The 11,812-nt window shown below is 52.4% G+C and overlaps 1 protein-coding gene across 1 annotated transcript; it reads left to right on the top strand.

Moving 5' to 3' along the window:
- The first annotated feature begins 432 nt into the window (after positions 1–432).
- NOL12 (nucleolar protein 12) lies at positions 433–6,063 on the top strand. Its single transcript, XM_005150364.3, has 6 exons — positions 433–572; positions 678–783; positions 939–987; positions 1,390–1,532; positions 2,504–2,604; positions 3,255–6,063. Exons 1-6 carry the CDS (start codon positions 493–495, stop codon positions 3,424–3,426), a joined length of 651 nt encoding a protein of 216 aa, XP_005150421.1. The 5' UTR covers positions 433–492; the 3' UTR covers positions 3,427–6,063.
- The last annotated feature ends 5,749 nt before the right edge of the window (positions 6,064–11,812 follow it).

The raw sequence follows: 11,812 nt of genomic DNA, 5'->3' as shown, positions 1-11,812 counted from the left end.
CTTTATTCCCCGGTATCACAACCTTTATTACAGATGAAGATGCACAATACTGCGAACACACCCCAAGGTGAGAGATCAGCACACCGCAGCACCGCAAACCCTTTTGCTGGGAGGCAACTGAAGGGAGGAGAGCGCTGGAGGCACTCAAACCTGCAGGAACCCTCCATCCATCCCACCTGCGAAGTGGCTTCTCTCTCCCACCCCAGCCTGGGGCTGCACACACCGCTACGATCAGGTGAGGGACGCGCACAGCTCCCACACACCAACGGGACAAGAGGACCCCATGCTGGCCCCACTCTGCTCCTTCAACCTGAGACAGTCTCCCCCCGGTGCCCTCATGAGGCCGCCATACCCTCAGCCCCCCCTGCCCGGAGCAACATGGCGGGCGGGACGGGGCGGGGCGGTGCCGCCCCTCACGGCGGAAGAGGCGGGCGGCAGCGTGGTACCGGCAGCGTGGTACCGGCAGCGTGATATCGGCAACGCGGTACCGCCATGGGCCGCAAGAAGAAGAAGAATGGTACAGGCGGAAGAGAGGGTCGGCTGGTGGTGACGTTTGACGAGGACAGGCGGAGGTGAGGCCGGGCGCAGGGATGTGTGTGTTCTGTTGGGACGGGTTGGGGGTATCCCCCCGTGAAGGGATCGCTAACCGCCGGGTGGTTCGGTGGTGTCCGCGGCAGGGAGTACCTGACCGGCTTCCACAAGAGGAAGGTGGAGCGGAGGAAGGCGGCCCTGGACGAGATCAAGCGGAAGCTTAAGGAGGAGCAGAGGAAGCTGAAGGAGGAGGTACCCCTACAAACACCCCCTCCATCGGCCCTCCGTGGGTGCGGGGTGCCCGCCTCCCGCATGGCGGGCAGGGGGCAGGGCAGGAGGGTCTTGGGGCGGAGGGGTGGCGGCTGCAGCGGCAGGGGTGCCACAATGACCTGTTTCAATCCCCACAGAGGCACCAGGAGTACCTGAAGATGCTGAGCGAGAGGGAGGAGGCGCTCGGTAGGTGCTGGGCCCTCGGTGTCGGGGGGTGGGCACCCGTGGTCAGACACTATTGGCTGGGTGGTAAGAATAGGGGTGCTCGCACACTGTCCCACAGCATCAACTCCTTGCTCTTCTAGTGCTCCCGCTGGGCAGCGATCTGAGTAGGGACCACTGCAGCCCTCTTGTCCTGGTGGAATAGGGAGCAGGAGGGTGTGCAGGAAGGAGCAAGCAAGAGGACATCTTCAAGCCCTGTGTTGGGAGAAGAAGGTTGGCCTTTATGCTTGTAGTGCTGGTGTTCAAGGCCTTCCACCCTGGATGCAGAGGCTGGGTTCCCCCTGAGCATGGCACTACAGAGAAAAGCAAATGTATTTTGTGGAAGATGGGGTGCATTGCAGTGCAGGACCTTTTTTGTCTCCCCAGATGAGGCTGATGAACTGGAGCACTTGGTGACCTCACGCACAGAGTCTGTGAACATCGACCACCCGAACCACATTGTAACCGTGACCACCATCAGTGACCTGGACCTCTCCGGAGCACGCCAGCTGGGACTGACCACCCCTGTGGTAAAGCCTCTTGCTGCCTCACTGGTTGTGTCAGCTGTAAATGTCCTTGGGGCAGGCTACATAGGGCTGGTACTCCCTGAATGTGCCCACAGACTTGCAGCAGGCTGGGAGCAGGGATGAAAAGGGAAACTTGTAACTTCCTGGTTTTTCCACAGCTTATGTTGGGCCTTTAAAATAGAAGAAATGTCTTACATGAGCAGCTCACTCCAAACCTCCCTGGAATCCTTTGCTTGTCCCAGCTGACCTTGTGTAAGTGACAGGTGTCATGAGGCTGGAGGTGAGGATGTAGTGTTTTAAAAGCCAATGCAATATGAGCAGCAAGGTTTCAGGCTTTGCTGCATGGGTGTCTTCTGTCTCTTTCATGTGTCCTGACCAGGAAAAAATGTTATTAGGACAGATAGGCACTTCTCTACAAGATCCTGTGCTTGGACTATAAATAAGAAAACCAGTAATTTCTGGATGCTGTTGCTTTATGTTCAAAACATATTGTAACTGAGAATCTCATGTTTGTTCCAGAAAGGCTTTCAGGCCCTGGTTCATTTAATCCTTTTGATCTTCATGACTGTGGCTGGATTTGAGCTCTTTGGGGAAGTGTCTGTGTTAACTTTTTACATTGTGAGGGTGTTTTATAATCTGAAAATTTACTTAAAGAGGCTTTGATAGTAACTTAAGGAAAAAGATGAAACCTTCAGTTCATAGTTTAGAGTTCAGCTGCACAGCCATTAAGGTCATTGGATCTTAGGGTGTATTACTGCAGGACTTGTCATTGGTTGTCCATTTCCGAAAGAAACCTTGTGATAAGAAACCTTGGGATTTGGGCAGCAGGGGTTGTGGAGAACTAAACAAAGAAACTTCACCTATGATAAGATGGTTTACAAAACGGAATGAAGCCAAGAAGGCAGCAGAAACACCAGCGTCACAAAACTGCCTGCTATAATGTATCTTAGGGTTTTTTTTTCTTTCTTTTTAAGGGCAAGAGTGATGGATCAGAAGAAGAGAAAGGGGAAGAGGTGGTGAACAAGCCTGTAAAAGCAATGCCCAAGAAGTCCAGAAACCCTTTCCTGTCTGAAAAGTACGTATAAATGCACTCCAGCAGCTTGCTGCTAGGCTTTCCAAGCTGATGAGGATCTTTCCTTCCCAGCTCAGTGGTGTGGCTGCAGGGCAGGGAATGCTGTGCTGCTGGGCAGGAGCCAGCAGAGGGCACTGGCAGAGCACAAGCCTGTCCCGGACGCTCCTCCATCACTGGCATTGATCCCTGTTGACAGCAGCAGCAGGAGGAGGATGCAGAGTAGGGCGGGCTTTGTCCTGAAGTGTTTACCTAGCCCTTCCTCTCGGCAGATATTGCAGGGGAGGGTGTATTGCAGGGTGCAGAATTTGCCTCTAGGATTGAAGGTCGAAAGACCCTAAAGCTTTGGCATTCTCCATGTTTTTTCAGTATTCAGGATTTACAACTAGCTTAGGAATGCAAAGTATTACTTAACTCTGTGGTGGCTGGGAAGCTCAATGCTTAGAAAATTCATTGTGGTTGTTACTGCACACATAAACTTGCCAGTTTCCTGCCCTGCCAGGATGGTGCCCAGCACAATGGAGTTCCTCTGGAGCTCACCATGGCTAATGTCTTCTCCTGCTGGGCCACACAGGATTCTCCTGCTTTTGTTGTGATGTTGCCTTGCTCCTGCAGACTTTGGTCTCCAAACGTTTCTCTCTTCCTGCCCTTCACAGGATCTCTGCTCTTACTGCCACGCTGCACATGCACAGCCGGAAAAAGAGAAAAGGAAAGAGACTCCAACGTGGGCAAGGCCCACGCAAGAAAATCCAGAAATCCAGCACAGGACGGACCACTAAGACTCAGCGGCGGAGGCTGACGGGCAAAATGGGCCGTGATCAAGATTAATAGAGGAGCTAGTGCTCAGCCCAGCAGCTGGGACAGTGCTCCACATCTGGCCAGCTGCTCTTTGGGACCCTTTCACTGTGGGCAAAGGCCTTGTTGACTTGGCTCTCTGACCAGCAGTGAGCACAGATAACCTTTTCTGTCCCCTCCTGAGCTTCGGTGAGGGTGACTACAGACACTCTGTTCATGTATTTCCACAGTGAACTGCAGCTACTAAGTGCCTGGGTGCATGGAGTCTCTAAAAACTTCTGCTGGGATCACACTGTCTCTTTGGCATGACCCTTCTGCTCTTGGGTCTCCCCTTCCAGAGCTGATACCTGCCTTTATCAAAGGAGAGGATCTGGGGCAGAGTGCAACAGGCACATGGTTAGGGCAGTTTATAAGGCTTGGAAGAGCTCTGCTTCCACTCTCGTGCATCAGTGCCCTGGCATTTCTCCTGTGCAGTAAATCCTTTTTCCATAGGGACAGGGTGTCATCTTGTCTCATGTGTTTATTCTCCAGTGCCACACTTGAATGCAGGGATACTTTTTGTTTGCTACCTGTGCCAGGTGGAATTTGGTAACACTGTGACTAAATCTTTATTAAGTCATTTTGCTAAGAAAAAAAACACCTGTTTGTGTCTTACTTGAAGTGTAACAGCAACTGTGCCAAGGCCAGTACCATTTGGAAAGAGGGGGGATCGTTCCAGGTGCTTAAAGGATACTGAAATGCACTGCTGCTAGGGAAATGGAATAGCTAGGAGCTATTTCTGCAGTGCCGAGCCAGCCAGAGCAGGAATGGCTCATTCCATTGTCTGCTGACTGTGCCGATCTCAATTGTGATAGCTCAGGGGAGTATGAAATGCCCTAATGCCTTTGGTGTGTATGTGTGTGGCCCTCTCTGGGATGGGAGTGGCAGAGGCTGCCTTTGCCCTTTACCTCAGGGCTGCTGCAGTCAGCAGCAGTTAATTGCCTTTCTTCTTCAGACTTCAGTATATATTTTTTAGCATGGATGCCTTCAGCAGGAGGAGAAAAAAAAAGAGTTTGCATGGTTTGGGTTAAGGAATACGGGTGGCACAACTGAGTGAACCCTCTGAGGAGAAGAGCAAGCCTAGGCATCATGCTGGCCTCTGTTCTGGAGTATCTGTAGGAGATGTGGCCATTCTGCCTCTTGTCAGCCAGGCCTCCACCCATGCCACATCTGTACTGGCAAGGAAATGACAAAGGAAGAAAAGGCTTGTGTGGCCAAAACCCACACCAGAAAACTGGCAACCCAGCAATGGGAGAGTACATACATTCCTCATGCCAGAAACGGGAGGGGAAAGAGCAAACCAGTGCTTGAGGCTTCATGGAGAAACATCAGAGCAATGCTGATGGCCACCAGCCACTAAAGCTAACTGCAGCCTGGTGGATCTCTCCAACATTTCCTGGAGCATGCACACACGGAGTGTTGAGAAGAGTATGATCTCAACACTGACAGCAGCTGCACAATTTCTGCTGGAGCATCTTCCTCTGGAGGGAAGTGGGTGGCATGTATGTGAAGCAGGGGGCCCCTTTGTACCTCCCTTTTTCTGAGGTGAATGGTGGGGAGTGAATACTGTTTTATGCCATGTGCCTTGACTGCTTGGACTCTGAGTCCCATACTGAGCTGAGCTCTTAAACACTAATGTAGAATAACCTCAGTCACATCATGAAAATGTAGTGTGTGCGGTTCCCTCACCTCCAAAATAGTTTTGGTACACTGCCTTAAGGGCTGCTCCAGGATGCACATTAAATCCATGAACTGCCTTATCCGGCCTTCCTGTCTTGCCTTGGGGTGCTGGCTGTTTCAGAGCTGTGAAAACAACTGCAAGGCAAGGCTGAAAGTCTGATGCTGAGCTGGATTTCATCCGAAGTGTCCAAGAGGAGCACAAAAGCATTTCTCCTTGTGGTTTGGTAGTTAATATGCTCTAGAGCCATTGTGTGGTTGTTGGATTTGAGAGGGATGTAGGAGGGAAGGAAAGGGAAGTTCTGCTTAGAGTGGTATGCCACACCAAGGGGACTGTAGCTCAAAGCTGGAGGACATTGTGCGACATCCTTTGTGTGGGTCATACAGCACCATTCCCTTCAGACATTCTGCCCTGTGGAATAAATGTAGAGAGGTGACTTTTGCTTCCCCACCCCAGGAGTTTGCTCTGGAGCTGGGATGGCCACTGTAAAGGAAATGTACAGTCTGTGTGTCTGTGACATCTCTGGAAGTGTGGAGTGGGAACTGTGGATTACTTCACCTTCCACAGCCTGTAGGCAGTCTGCCACATAGGAACAGCACTAGATTGCCTCACTGTAGTCCTGATGGGGTGGTAAGAGGGACATCAACAGCATTTCAGTGTTATTTTGCTGCCAGGTGATTTACAAGAATCTCCCTTTTAGGTTGCTGTATTCCTGACCCTAATAACTTCTGAGCCTTTCTCAAGTGCCAAGTGTCAGCTCTAATCTCCAGCAGTCTCTTCCATGCTCTGAAAGCTTTCAGTTCCTGCTGTAAGTTAGGTTTTCACATTAAAAAACCAAGGCATATGGAAAAACTGAGAACTGTTACATCCTAGGCAATGTTAACCATCAGGATTGCTCACTGCACTATTGATTTCTCCATTTGATCGATTAAAGCTTTAGTTGGTGATGTAAATTACTGACTCAGCCTCAGCTTGTTGTCTTCCTTATGTGCAGGGTGTGCAGACAGGCCACCCCAGGATAAACTGGATCAAGAATATGAGCTCCCGCACCAAGTTAATGTGTTGTTTGCCAGACACATCACAGCTCATCCCAGACTGTGTCTTAAAATTCTCCTTGTTTGCTGCTTCCCCTTGTTTTCAATATGGATTTGAGCATTTTTGTTGTTCTTCCCCCCCGCCAGCTGCTCACAAACAAGTTCTAGCTGTTAAGGAGCTTCTGGATATAAAGTACCTACAAAAGTCAAAGTGCTGGTGCAGCTGCTGCTGGGAAAATGAAGAGCGGAGGCCAGCAGCTCCCTGCGTGTTCTCCCTTCCACAGCCTCGGCACAGGTTTTTCATGCTTGGCTCTGCAGCTCTGCCACCTGCATGTTACTCATGCTTGTGCCCGAGGGATCACACAGAGGGAGGCAAGGCTTTGACATGGGCTGCCATGCTGGGGTTTCCATGCATGATGGCTTTCACTGACTAGACTGATTTTGCACAAAAATGTAATTGGGATTACAGAGCATCAAAACCAGACATGGAGCCAAAGAGCTCAGACAGTTGGGGAAAAATAGGAGCTGGGGAAAAACAGGGTGTGCATGAGCTGTGTGATAATCAGTGCACTGTGTTTATTGCTCTTCAGAAGCATGTCAAGCTCAAGGCTGTACGCAGTACAGTCCCTCTGCTGCTTCCAGCATTATTTTCCAGAAATGAACTGGGAAAGAAGTTGCTGGGAGAATGACAAGAACTTTTGTGGTTTAATGGAGCTGAATAACTGAGGGTGTCTGGGAAAGACAGGTTTGAGGAGTGGATTGAAAACTGCTTTTAAAGGGTAAACAAAAAGTGAAATGAAGATTCTGGGTTTTTTTTTCTTAATATGCACCAGGACTGTGAAGAGAAGGAGGTTGAATTGTAACAGGAGCAATGGAGGACAGATGTCTTAACATCTTAATATGCTTACATGTTCCACCAGAAATAGCAAGGCTCGGGCAGGACCTGTGCTGGGCAGGTATAGCCCAGGTAAGACAAACCTCTCTGGGGAGTGCTGTGGGTAGGAATGACCTCCTCATGGAGCTGGGCTGGGGGACACAGTCATGTTTGGCTGTCCTGATGCTTACAGATGATTCCGCTGCTTTAGCATCTATTTAGCGTTCAGGTTAACCAGGCCCTAGGATGATGGTCCGAGGGAGCGCTGGGGCAGACCTTAGCAGGCAGTGGGATGGTCCCGGGGGAGCTGCAGCCGTGGGGAAGGGCAAGGAAGAGGCCGAGGCCGCAAGGCGGGGGATGAACCGCAGCTGGGTGCCTCCAGCAGCCCCGGGGTCGGCCGGGTCGATCGGCGGCCTGCTGCCACTGACACGTGGGTTCCCGCACCCGTGGGCGCCACAAACCCGCGCCTTGCCAGCCACTCAGAGGGTGATATTCAAATCACTATTCGGTGGCAGCCAATGAGTGAGGAAGGGGCGGGGCCTCGCCCCCCCACAGTTCCCACGGCAAGCTTCATTGAGGGGGGAGCTCGGCGGGCGGCGAGGTGCTGGGAGCCATAGGGAAGCTGAGGTACTGGGGGCATTGGGAGGTACTGGGAGCAATCAGCATGCCTGGCTCCACGCATGCATGCCAGAGACCCTGGGGATCACAGTATTACCCTGGCAGTAGACCCCAAAGGATGGAGGGAGCAAAGATTTGCCCATCAGGCAATGGGGTGCTATGGGCTCCAACTAGAGGTGATGCTCCATGGGCAGGGGTGGGCAGCAGCCTTGGGGTGTTTTATACTGCATCCCAGGCAGGTGAGGGCTTATGTTCCTGTCTAGTATTTTGTGTAAAGGAGTCAAGAAAACATGCCCCCATATGAAGAGGGAGGCTGCAAGGTTGGCAGTAGTGTCAGTTGTTGTACCTCAAATGAGCGCACTGAAAACAAAAAATATAGCTTGGTTTTGGCATCGACAGTTGGCCCTAGTTGTTTTGGGGATCACTCATAAACTTGACCAGCTGCTCTGACTCAAGTGTTCTTGTTCAGAAGAGCAGCAGCATGCTCACATCAGGGATGCTGGACTCATCCCACACTGACTTCCTGTCCTGTTGGTGGATCCTCGGGACAAATTAAACAGAGCCCTCCCAGCACAGATCACAACCTCAAATCCAAGGACTTGCTCTGTGGGACAGAGGAGGTGACAGTGGGCAGGGTGCATGTGAAAAGCCAAGACAGAAGTGTGGAGCCCAGCTATTGTGCTTGCTGCCCTTCCAGCTTTGTGACTGACTGTCCTACAGGTCTCAGAAATTTTAGTGGGATCAGCAAGTTTAGGAAGAGTCTCATGGGTTTCCAAATTTTCTAAGCGGGTTATAGCTATCCCTTTCTGAGAAGCACAGTCAAGAGGGAAGGTTTTGGTTTTGTGCCTCGTAAGAGAGCTTGAAGGAAGAAAACTTCCATCAAACAAAATAGCAGGACATGAGCATCATTTCCTCTGTTCACAGGGAGTCCCAAAATGTAGGTGTCAGCAGTCATTTGAGGATGCAGTGCATTGTCCCCTTTTAAAAGAGGTCCCTGCTGGAGCATACAATTTTATTATCTATAATTGTATGGATCATACTGGTCATTTTGCACCTGGATGCCCTTCAATTACAGCATTGCCAGCTGAGAGCAGCAAACTTCAGCCTGGGAATAACATTCCTACTTCCACAGGAGCTGAAGGCTGGGGGACCCTAAGCTCTGGTCTGCTGCTGTTCCTTCCTCCTTTTTCTCCTGGTTGCCCCCTGCCAGCAGCCCAGCAGCCAAAGATCTTCACCCTTGCTATGGATGATGTCTGGTTCAGTCAATTATGTGCCTTGCATGAACTTTGAAGCCAACATATTTGCAAAGAGCCTGTGCCAGCACTGTTTCCGAACTGCAGGAGCTCACCAGCACACTGTCCAGGTGAGCTCCTCCATCCCACCTGGAGGCTATGAATACTTCATTAAGGACCCTTTTGTTCTAGGTTGGAATTCCACATGCCTCCCAGATAAGGGAATCCCTGCCCAGGCCAGAGCTGGGAGCCACCTTAGCAGGAAAGGGCTGGGCATTGGGTGTGATAGATGCTGGAAGGGAAAGAAGGGGTATTGCAGATGGCAAAGCTATAAGGGGGAAGGGGGGACTGGAAGAGTTGGGACCCACCCTGGATTTATCTCTGCTTGATGCCTGCTGGCATTTATGGTTTACCTCACCTGGAATGTGGTCCCGGTGGATGTTCCTGTGGCCCTGGCTGTCAACTTAGGGCCAGGGCTGAGTCCCTGGAGCAGCTGCAGTGAGCTGTTCCTGGAGGGTAAGGCAGGAGGGGTATAAACCTCATGGGTCTTTGGGCTCTGGATACCTTGATCCAACATGGTGCTGCGACACAGGGCCCACTGCACAAGCCAGTTGGCTGCTTCTGACTGGGCGACAGCCGGTTTCATGTTCAGGAAGGGTTTCATGTTGTTCACTGTCCTCCAGGAGCAACTGGCCTGGGATGATGAAATAGTAATGAGCTTTCCTCTCTCCTGCCCTCTCCTTCTCTCCCCCTGGCCCTGGGCCCTCTAAGGTTACTTCATCCCTTTGCCCATGATCTGCTCAGAGCTGTTGCCTCTGAGTGAATCCCAATGCGGGTGAGATGCTGCAGGGAAGGCAGCACAGATAGCTGGCTCCCTGGAGCATCCCCCACTGCTGCTCGTAAGCCCTGCAGGTAATAGGGCTGGGGAGAATGCTGAGATACCCACAAGTGCAGAGAGAGGCTGGGGCTACAGCCTTCACTGCAAAACCTCCCTCCCTCTTTGCTCCATCACCTCTCTCTGGGCTATCTGGGTGGGGAGGGAGAGTAGCTGTCATCAGCATCAGCACTGACAGGGGGGAGCAGTTTCACTGAGCATGTCATTCCCATGCGCTGTCTCTGGGACGCCTGGAGCATTCAGCATCAAATAGGAGTGTGCTGGGCCACCTGAAGCAGGAGAAAGACCTCAACGGACGCCTGAGAGAGGCATCAAGAGCCCTGGAGACCAGGTTGCTCTTGGAGGAGTTGGAAGAAGCAGACTTTTCTGAAGGGCAGCCTTCCTTCTCATCCTCAACACGCTGATGGCACCATTGCACCCCCTTCTTCCTCACAGGAGCATGGTGTGGAAGTGGCAGGACACAATGCCAGCAGCAGCACGGACCCAGGTGGGCCCTGGGATGCTCTCCATATCTTAGCCCCGCAGTGCGAGGTATATGTGTGCGTGAGCCCCGTGGAGGGGACGGAGCGGTGAGTACCAACTGGGAGCTCCCTCAGTGGGAAGAATGGAGGACGGGGAGTGGGAAGCCAAGCAGAGGAATTCAGATGCCTTCTCCCTGATGCTCTGCACACCCATGCCTGGGAACAAGGGCTGAGCAACCCCCACCATACCCTCTAACTCTCCCAGGAGAGGTCAGGAGGCCACCAAAAGAGTCTCCTTCCTCTTCACTGCCTCTAGAGCAAGGCTGGTGGTGGTGCCAGGATGGGCTCTGCCAGTGTCTGCCCATTCAGCAGAGACAGTGTGGCTTGGGCTGTTGACACTGCCACCCATCCCTGAGCTGTGCTGACCCCCAGCTGTCCTCTCTCCCTGCCCCACAGCTGGCACGAGAGCAGGGGATATCCCCCGCTCAGCCCCGGAGCTGAGGGCGAGCACAGAGAAACCAGCACTGACCCCAGCGCCTGTGCCCAAGCCAACTCCACACTTGCCAGGGTGAGATGGGGATCTCTAGTGGTGTGGGTTATTTTGGTCTCTTCAGTCCCCTCAGCCCTTCAATGCCTCTTCTGTGGGGCACATTCAGAAGGTCCTGAGATGCAAGGGGAATTAGTCTTCCCCTAAAGAGCATGAGAGTCACTCTGTGATTCCTCCAAGCAGACTTCCCTATGTTGTTTCTTGGCATGTTCATTGATGTTGGGCTGGGGTCACCTTATGCTCACCCAGCTCCCCTCCTGGTTCCTTTTTACCAGCAGGTTTGAGCTGAATGGGCTGTAACTTCTATACGCTCTCACCTCCTTCCAGCCCACAAAAGCTGCTAGTCCCCACAGCAGAGATCTGCCCTATCTTGTCTCCCAGGACGAGGAAATGACCTGGTTGTGGGACAAAACTATGGGATCAGGCAAACGGGACATGATGAGCTACGTGGGCCATAAGGAGGAGGTGCGACCGCGAGCTCCGCAGACAGACAGACCCAGGTGGGCTCAGCCCGTTCCCTCTGGATCCTGGGTGAGAACTGAGGCACAGGGCTTTAGGAAAGAAATCTGCCCTCTGAAAACAGGTACACTTGGTTTGCTCCTGTGTGAGACCCTACTTCTGGTTTGCTTTCCACCCGGAGGTCTCTGAAGTTCACAGCAGATCTCTTAGATTTAGTAGCTCTTTACTGGTTCTGGTCCCAGGAGGTTTAACACCTCCATGGGTACCATATAAAGGGATGAGGCCCAGAGTCCATGAGATGCCATCTGTGACCATGAATCATGGGTCTCCCAAGTGCTCTCTGTCTGCATGATTTGGTGTGCCCTCAGCTTGCAGTGCTGTGCCCCAGCACTCCCACCCTTCCTGGAGGGAGTCTGGGTTCTATCTCTGCCCTCCTGGACCGTTTCTAGCTCTCCTCCGAAGACCTGCTTTGCCGTGGACGTGGTGGCACCCCGCGTCGCTCGTGCCTCCCCCAGTAACGGCCTTCTCCCCGTCCCAGAATGCCGTCCCACCAGCCAGAAGCCTGAGGAGAGCTGGCCAAAG

Source organism: Melopsittacus undulatus, chromosome 5 (assembly GCF_012275295.1).
Source record: "Melopsittacus undulatus isolate bMelUnd1 chromosome 5, bMelUnd1.mat.Z, whole genome shotgun sequence".
Classification (NCBI taxonomy): domain Eukaryota; kingdom Metazoa; phylum Chordata; class Aves; order Psittaciformes; family Psittaculidae; genus Melopsittacus; species Melopsittacus undulatus.
This window is presented reverse-complemented; position numbering and strand designations above follow the sequence as displayed.